Source organism: Jaculus jaculus, chromosome 1 (genome assembly GCF_020740685.1).
Source record: "Jaculus jaculus isolate mJacJac1 chromosome 1, mJacJac1.mat.Y.cur, whole genome shotgun sequence".
Classification (NCBI taxonomy): Eukaryota; Metazoa; Chordata; class Mammalia; order Rodentia; family Dipodidae; genus Jaculus; species Jaculus jaculus.
The window spans coordinates 294,621,462-294,631,142 of NC_059102.1; the positions used below are offsets into that span (position 1 = coordinate 294,621,462).

At 46.0% G+C, this 9,681-nt stretch overlaps 1 protein-coding gene across 1 annotated transcript in view; it reads right to left on the minus strand.

The window, feature by feature from the left end:
• Lamc2 (laminin subunit gamma 2) overlaps window positions 1-4,776 on the minus strand; it is an 82,004-nt gene extending 77,228 nt beyond the window's left edge. The window contains exon 1 of the mRNA XM_045141206.1: window positions 4,605-4,776. Within this exon, the coding sequence (XP_044997141.1) occupies window positions 4,605-4,680 (76 nt within the window). The 5' untranslated portion in view covers window positions 4,681-4,776. The remainder of the gene's footprint in view (window positions 1-4,604) is intronic.
• Between the last annotated feature and the right edge of the window lie 4,905 nt (window positions 4,777-9,681).

Here is a 9,681-nt window from a genome sequence, read left to right on the forward strand (position 1 = left end):
GACATTAAGCATCTTTCACTCTCTCTCTCCACTTTAACAAAAAAATTATTGGACTGGAGAGATTGCTTAGTGGTTACAACACTTGCCTGCAAAGCCAAAGGACCCAGGTTCGACTACCCAGGACCCACATAAGCCAGATGCACAAAGGGGCACATGCATCTGGAGTTTGTTGGCAGTGACTGGAGGCCCTGGCACACCCATTCTCTGTCCCCCCTCCCCCCCGCCTATTTCTGTATCTCTCTCTTAAATAAATAAACTATTTTTAAAAAATTATTTATTTGTGGGCTGGAGGGATGGCTTAGCAATTAAGGCATTTGCCTGCAAAGCCAAAGGACCCTGGTTCAATTCCCCAGGACACATATTAGCCAGATGCACAAGGGGTGCATGTGTCTGGAGTTCGTTTATAGTGGCTGGAGGCCCTGGAGTGCCAATTCTCTCTCTCTCTCTCTCCCCCTCCTCTGTCAAGTAAATGAATATTTAAAAAAAAAAAAAAAGATAGTTCTAGCCAGGTGTGGTGGCACATGCCTTTAATCCCAGCACTAGGGAGGCAGAGGTAGGAGGATCACCATGAGTTCAAGGCCACCCTGAGACTACATAGTGAATTCCAGGTCAGCCTGAGCTAGAGAGACCCTACCTCAAAAAAAAAATTATTTGCAAGCAGAGAGAGAATGGAAGCATCACTGGAAACATACTCCAGATGCATGTGCATTGTGCACCTGGCTATACATGGGAACTGGGGACTCGAACCTGGGCTGGCAGGCTTTGCAAGCAAGTACCTTTAACCACTGAGCCATTTCCCCAGTCCTCTCTTTTTTATTTAGCATGTACTGTTTACCAGGTAATGTGCAAAGTGTTTTGCACATGTAATGACCACAACTTATTATCCTCATTTTAGAGATGTGGAAACTAGGTAATAGATAAAGGAGCTTGTCCAAATCCCAGTCCCATAATGATTATTGGCAGGAGGAGAATGTAACCTAGCAATCTCATTCCAGAGCCTGACTTCTGCAACTCATATGATAGCACTTTAACACTTTAAATGATGGAATCTATGATGGAAGAAAAAAAAAAAAAAAACCTTTCTAGGGGTCCTTAAATCTACCTACAGACTTCTCTCTGTTTTAGGGTATGAGACAAACTAAATTAATGATCTATAAGCATCTCATATTCTGAATTAATCAAATTGAAAGAAAAACGTCTTCCAAAACTCATGTGATGGCTGAGTTCACCAGTGTTGTTTAACCCATTCTTTGTACAAACACATTGAGATATCAGATGCCAATTACCCAATGTTGTTGAAATTTGGATCCCATCAGAGGGTTCATGCATCTCATGTGCCCCATCCTCCTCACTCCTCCTTATTTTCCTTCGTGGCTCCTCTATCTCCTGTGAGAGAGCTGAACTTTCTTTCACCGCCACATCTTGGTGATCTCATGTATGGTCCACTAAAGAGCTCCCAAATTAATCTCTCAAATTTCTCTTCTAAATATCAAGATCACAATTCCAGCTCTTTTCTGAGACTGCTGGACATTTCCAATTACAGCTCACGTTCAACAGCTCTTCCTAGATACACTCCCCCTCCCTCCCTCCCAACCTTGGTCCCAAACCAGCCTTCCTCTCTAAGTCTTCATTTCCTTTCGTTGTACCATTATACAACCGCACAGTCTCAGAGCCATCATGGACCCTCCCTTGTTCCTGACCATTTCCCCTTACTCAGAGACCTAACATAGATTTATTGGATCGCCATTTTCTCTAGATGTTACCTTCTGAGTTTCTGTAGTCCATTTCTTCTTTTCTGTTTTCACTGTAACCATCTCTCTTGGATTGGCAATGGCCTTTTATTTGGCTCTCCTCATTCCGCTCTCCCCTCAAAAGTCCTTGAGGGATCTACTTAAAACATTCATGTAACACACCATACCCCTTTAAATACCCTCCACAGCTCTTCTTTGCCTAAGGGTGCCAGTCTAGCTGCCCATACAGCCTGGCATGTATGTATGTATTTTACAACCAGATTCACAGCTAGATTTCTCTTTTTTAAACGTTTTATTGGGGCTGGAGGGATGGCTTAGTGGTTAAGGCATTTGCCTGCAAAGCCAAAGGACCCAGGTTAGCCAGATGCAGAAGGGGGCGCACACATCTGGAGTTTGTTTGCAGTGGCTAGAAGCCCTGGTGCACCCATTCTCTCTCTCTGTATCTGTCTGTCTCTCTCCCTCTTTTTCTGTCAAATAACTAAATAAAAATAAAATAAATATTTAACATATTTTATTGAGCCAGGCATGGTGAGGCATGTCTTTAATCCCAGCAGGAGGCAGGAGTAGAAGGACCCCCATGAGTTCAAGGCCACCTTGAGACTACATAATGAATTCCAGATCAGCTTGGGCTAGAGTGAAACCCTACCTTGAAAAAAAAAAAAAATATATATATATATATATATATATATATATATATATATATACACATATACATATACATATATATATATATAGTTTATTTGAAAGAGAATGGATACACCAGGGCCTCCAGCCACTGCAAACAAACTCCAGGTGTATGTGCCACCTTGCACAGCTGGTTTCCATGGGTACTGGGGAATGAAACCTGGATCCTTAGGCTTCACAGGTCCTTAACAGCTAAGCCATCTCTCCAGCCCCACAGCTACATTTCTAGTCACATTCCCATCTGCTTCACACTCTTCTCCAGCCATACCTCCCAGGACCCAGGACCACTGGGAACACAGGTCACCATCCTCTTCCACCAAGCGAGGAGCTCCCAAGGAAGCTTACCTATCCCAGGGCATCAGAGTTCATACCTGTATTCCTAACTCCCAGCCTTTAAAACAGTTTGAGATAAGCTTCCATCCTCTGAGAAAATCTACAAGGCTGCATAGTAGTTAATAGGAGACCGAAAACTTACTGATAATATGCACCAAATGAGTAAGCCACGTGCTCCACCCCACCCCCACTAGGGCAGGCCGACTCTTAAAGCCTGTGTTTTAGCCAAGACCAACCCCAAAAGTCTTGGTGACTCTACCTTCACCATAATTTTACTTGCAAGGAACAACCAGGATGCAGCATCACCGCTTCAGGGTCTCACAGAGCACAGGCGCAGCCCACGGGATCAAGTCTGAGTCACTTCGGGTGAGAACAGGTACCACGCTCTCAGCCCCATTCCCAGTCCATCCCAGTATCCCTCAAATGGCAATGTGACTGCACCACTAACACTAAACTTTTTACATTCTCACTTGGACCCTCAAAGTAAGCCTTTTGAAGAGAAAACAGAATCCCCTAAACCATCTATCTCTGAGGAAGGACAAAATGTAAAAACGCGCCAGCACACTGCTTCTGACTTCACCCCTGGACGGGGTGCTCAGAGTCCCGTCCAACCATGAGAACAGAGTCCCTGTGCTCTAGAGTCTGATGGTATCAAACAATGGATGGCAGCCTTCATTTGTGCTGCTTAATGCAAACACACTTATGAGCTAAGGCAGGGGGTGGGGGTTGCTTCAGTAATTAACTAACTTGTTAAAAGAATGTGCATCTAGTTTCCTTATTACTTTTATAGTATGAGAGCGTGAGAGGTCCCTCCCCCACCCGTCAAAGGCTCCACGTCTGCCAATAGCTGCCTGTGTGGCCCTGCTCGCTAAGGGAATCCCTAACCATAAGCAGCTCCTTTAGCACTCAGAGACTGTTTTCACGCTCAGAGTGTTCGTCACTAGGCTTCAGCTACTTATCTGAATTCCGAGGGGAATCTACTCTACACACATACATTTTTTAAAAAGTCATTTTCCCTGTCTGAGGCATACACCATGCTGCTTTGATACACATAGTGAAATGGTTACTGCGGCCAAGAAAATACATCCAACAGTTCATCGTCAGGCCTTTTTGTGGATCATACATGGGTTTTAAAATATAGTTAGGGATTGAGGTTTGGAAGTTATTTCCAAGGCAAGAGAAAAGGAGAGAAATCCATGCGCAGTGTGAACAATGGCTCTTGGCCTTGTAGATTGCTGACCTGCCAGCAAAGTCAGGAAGCGGGCTGGCCAGAGCTAAGTGACAGGGCAGATGCCGTTACGTCCTGCCCTGCCTGACACATGCACATGGGGGAACAGTTGCTAGGCTCTCAGAAAAGTTTGCTGACATGAACTTAGCGTCGCAGGACCTCACAGCCACCATGTGCCCTAGATAACACCAAATGATACATGGCATGGGTGTCCCCAGAATGCCTGGTAAATGAAAATACTATGAGAAGTGGCTGCTACCAACCTCCTCCTCACCAAACACGAGCTACAGAAAGAGGCTCGGTTTCCATCTTTGTGGTGCTGCCGGCCACAGGGAAACTCCCTCTCAAGTTATAGACCAGCATATTCCTGATTAAACGGGACCTCCTGAGCAAAAGAAAGGAAAACAGGGAGAACCATTTTTGAACTAAAGAAAAGCCTCGTTTGGCACAACCTATTGCCTTTAGAGCTTTCGATTTGGGGGGGGGGGAGGTTTTCTTTAACATTTCGATCATTTTAAATAAACCCATCTTTGGAGAAGTCCCGGACGGACCCTCGGAGGCGGTTCAGCCATCACGGCGCGCGCGCACACAAGGGCGAAGTCACTCACCTTCCCTCCGGGAGGTGGCCGGCGCTGCGGGCAGCAGGAGCGCGACGCACAGGCAGGCGAGCCGGAGCGCAGGCATGGCCGGGCCCGGGGCCGCGGTCCCCGCTGCAGGGTGGCTGCTGCCGGCGCCTCTCCGCGGCGGCTTCTCCGCGCTCCACTGTGCCTTCCTTTTCCTGGATCAGGTGGTTTTATCGACTCTTCTACCTGACTCAGACCTGACAGGAAGAGAACCTGTGTTCGGGGCGTGACTCACCTGTGAACAAGGAGGACCCAGCCCTCCGAGGCAGACAAACACAGGGCGCACGCTGCGAAGGCGCTCACCCCAGCCCGCTCCGCTCCCGGCCGGCCTCCCTCCCTCCCTCCCTCCCGCAAGGAGGGCGCACACCTGGCCGGCCCAAGGGAGTGGCCCAGAAGCTGCGGGCCCAGGGATCCTTCTGGAATGTGCCAGATTCCCCCAGAGCCCTTCTCTCCAGGGTGGTCCAGGGCAGATCTCCCAGTGAGAGATGATAACAGCCTCCCCTTCCTCTGGGGGCGCGAATTGGGGCGGGGGGACATGTGAAGGTTATAGAATCTTCAATCATGGAAGTCATCATTGAAGACTGTTCAGCCTAAGGGGTCCCAACAAGTCCTCTCCACTCTCCCAGCTAGGATCAACTTCTCAAATACAGCACCCTCACTCTGCCCACACCTGTCTCACCCACCCCATCCCCACCGTTACCAGGCTGCACCAAAGGTTCTTCTCCTGGGTGCCCCTAATTCCTTAGGCCAGCCTCCCTGAGAAGGCTGGGTATCATTTTTGTACCCTCAACCTACTAGTTCAGTGCCTAGTTCAAAGTTGGTGCTCATCACCTGCATCAGAAAGGGGATACGGATTACAGTTTAGCGTCCATCCTACAGTAAACTTATCATGCCATTGTCGCCGGTCCAAGTGGAAAACGTTCACACCAATTGTATCAGACAAGTCCATGTTGCTAACTGAAGCGAGTAATATCTAGAAAAATAATACAGGGCCGGAGAGATTGCCTAGTGGTTTAAGGCATTTGCCTGCAGAGCCGAAGTTCCTAGGTTCGATTCCCCAGGACCCACGTCAGCCAAATGCACAAGGTGGAGTTCGTTAGCAGTGGCTGGAGGCCCTGGTATGCCCATTCCCCCCCTCGCCCCCCCCCCCCGCCAATAAGTAAATAAATAAAATATTTTTAAAATACCAACCTTAGGAGGTCTTACAAGATCCCTACTCCTACAAAGACTAATTCAGAGGTGGCTGCCAGAGGGGACTTTGTTTCTTGTGAGAGATCTGAGGGTCGCTATCATTTACATGTACACAGTGTGTCCAGAGCAACCAATAACTACTCCTTTTCCCCATCAACAAGGCCTCCAAGTTCCTCAATAAATACCTAGTCACTGACTAAACCAATGACTGGTTCTATAGATAGATCTATGGCTAACAATGTAAGGTAACTAGCAAACAATAGAGCCCATACATTATTGTTAAAGGGTGTGAGGTTCAGCTGGGACATGTGACGGTAACCACAGCTGGCTGGCCGGGACAGCTGTGGCTGGCGTTTGTAGAGTATGAACTAGAGCCGAGCAGTTACACTCAAGATCTGAGGTCAGCAGAGGGTACTGTAGACGGGCTGGCACCCACTCTAAAATCTCTAGCACTGAAAATGAGGAATACAAATAAATAAATAGATAGATCAAAATTCCAGCGTTTTCATCCCAAACGTGATTCTTTTCTACTCTGCTCATAATCCAAACAATGTAAAGATTCTTCTCGTTCAAAACTTGGTGTTTGGTGACTGCTAACATTTCAGTTCCCAGAAACCAGGTATCCAGAATTTTTCCTTCCAGTAGCTGGTGCGTGGCAAAAACAGACCCTGTTTGAGTTCGGCGTTCCTCTCATGGCCACCCACCTAGTGCAATGCTCTTCAGTCCTTCAAGAGCAAGGAACAGGGTCCCGCAAAACAAAGACTTAAAGATAAAATTTATTTTTAGCGTGGATTGCTATAGTTTATCAGATCTCAAATGGTGGAACAAATAGTGTTATCAACCATCATTCTTCAACAGTGATATCAGAGAACTGGTTTTCAGTCACTGCTGTAAATCCTATGTACATATTTACCTTCTTAATGCTTATAATGTGGGGTATGTGTGTATATGGTGTGGTGTGGTGTGGTATGGCATCCAATATGCTTGCCTGGGTGTCCCGGGAGAGGAGCTTGCTTATGGGACATTGGGTGTCCTATTCCATCCCACTTCCACCCAGTCTTGGCTTGAGCCAGAGTGTCTTTTAGTGATTTTTGCACCTTGTGCAGCCCCAATAGTTGTTGATTCTCAGGGCTCTGCTCCCCATTGGGACTGGGTTTACAGGTGCATGGCCATACCCAGTTACTTATGTGGGATTTGGACGTTCCAACTCCGACAGACTCAAGCCCTGCCCGGCCATCATCCTTATGCAGAAAGCACACCTAACCACTGAGTCAACTCTCCGGATCATATTAACCTTGTACTAAATAACACCATGCAACAGGATTATCATTATCATTATCATTATTATTATTATTATTTGGTTTTTCGAGGTAAGGTCTCACCCTAGCTTAGGCTGACCTGGATCTCACTATGTAGTCTCAGAGTGGCCTTGAACTCATGACAATCCTCCTACCTCTGCCTCCCAAGCGCTGGGCTTAAAGGTGTGTGCCACCACGCCTGTCCAGGAGTATTATTAAACTCCCCATTTCACAGGCATGGAAAGGTTAAGCAACATGCTCAGAGTGCCAAAGCCAAGATGCAAAACTAAGCAATCTGGCTCCACAGTTCACAAACTCATTGTTAAATTAAAATGCATAAAGACAAATGTGAATGAATTGAATGTGTAGCCAAAGGTTAGTTACCCACAGCCATTACATGGCCAGATTATGGATTGTTGGCATATATCCATAAAGCCAAGTCACAAAGGACTCTGAACAACAGCTCTGATTTTCCTAAGACATCAGCTCTGAAAGGACACCCAGCAGCCACAGGGACCAGAGGCAGCCCATGGCCAGCAGTCTTCTTGGGTACAAACCAAACCAGTAGCCTTTTTTCTGTGGATAGTATGAGATTTTAAATCATTTTGTAATACACAAATGCCTTTAGGCAGCACTGTCCAGTATCTACCTCTGTCTTATTCTGGGCCTCCTTGCATGTCTAAACAACCTGTCTGCTCAGGCTTCAGCTCCCTGCTCTGGCTTCATCTCCTACCATATTTAGGAATAATATCAACCCCTCTGCCACCGTGAGAATTCCTCTCTAGTGCATTGTTGGGGCTGAGAGTTCAGGTGGTCAAAGGTCAAGGCTCCAGGGCAGAATCCCAAGGCCAAATCCTGACTCTTATCAAGGGTTTCCCCAGCCATAAAAAGTGATAATGATAAGACGGTTTGTAAGGTTTCTGAGAAAATTTAGCGAGTCAGTGGTCAATCTAGTGTTCAGAACAGCACCACTCGGGATGACCTTTAAGGGACTGTAGGTGTGATCCACTCTGCAAACCTATAACTGAGAATTTTACACACAGTTCTTTTTACTTGATGTTTCAAAATTTTTACATGTGGAGCTTTGTTTAAGATGAGGCAAGTTGAGATTTTGTAGTTCAGAAAATGCAAAAGGATAGTAAATTCCATGATATTTTTTACATTTTGTTTTTTATTTATATTTGAGAGAGAGAGAGGCAGCAAGCAAGAGAGAGAGAATGGGCATGCCAGGCTTCTAGTCACTGCAAACAAACTCCAGATGCACGCACCACCTTGTGCATCTGGCATCTGGGGAGTCGAACCTGGGTCCTTAGGTTCACAGGCAAGTCTTAACCGCTAAGCCATCTCTCCAGCCCATGATATGTTTATGATTAAGTGCAATCAACATGATTTTTCAAAAGAAGCAACAAAAACCTGTTTGATTTTCTGTATGATCCAACTATCTCTTCTTTTAACCCAGACAAAAGTTAAATTTACAACACTTAGAAGTAGAAAAGGTTCAAACAGATGAATTTCAAAGTATTGTGTCCAGTGGAAGAATCCACACACAAAAGACCAGCCTCCATGGGCTGGAGGGATGGCTTAGCAGTTAAGGCATTTTCCTGCAAAGCCAAAGGACCCAGGTTCAACTCCCCAGGACCCACGTAAGCCAGATTCACAAGGGGGCACATGCATCTGAGTTCATTTGCAGTGGCTGGAGGCCCTGTCACTCCCATTCTCTCCTTCTCTCCCTCTCTATCTCTCTTGCCCTCCCTCTTTCTCTCTCTCAAATAAATAAATAAAATATATTTTTTTTTAAAAAAAGAGCACCCTGCATGTAACTGCATTTATATGGCATCTAGGAAAGGCACCACCCGGTCAGTGATTGTCAGGGGTAGGCACTCACCTGCAAGGGAACATGAGGACGTTGTTTGGGGGTGAGAGAACTATTCTGAAACAATGAGTGTGGTCTAAAGCACTTTAATTGTATACTCAGAATGGTAAATCTGGCTTATTGATTTGTTTTATTCCAAGTTATTGGGGTGGAATCCAAGGTTTCACACATTAGGAAAGTGCTCACCACTGGTTAAACCATATCCCCTCGGTTCCAAAAACTGGTATATTTGATTGTATATGAATTACATTTTAGTAAACTGGTACCAAAAAAAAAGAGAGAGAAAGAGAAATCTCAAAACATGTGTCTGATCATAATGACAAGACCTTAATTTGCTGCATAGGGGCAAACCTCCTACTAGAAACACGTCAGTGTCTGTGTAGTTGTGACAAAGTCAGCTCTGCTGGTCTTGAGTAGCTCTGAGCTGCCATCATATGGCTTTTAGCAGAAATATCACCCAAGAATTCCAAAGAACCCCCTTTCTGGAAACCTGTTTTGTGTGTGTGTGTGTGTGTGTGTGTGTGTGTGTGTGTGTTTTGTTTTGTTCTCCAAAATAGGGTCTCACTCTAGCCCATGTTGACCTGGAACTCACTCTGTCATCTCAGGGTGGCCTCGAATTCATGGCAATCCTCCTACCTCTGCCTCCTGAGTGCTGGGATTAAAGGTGTGTGCCACCACGCCCAGCTTGAAACCTGTCTAT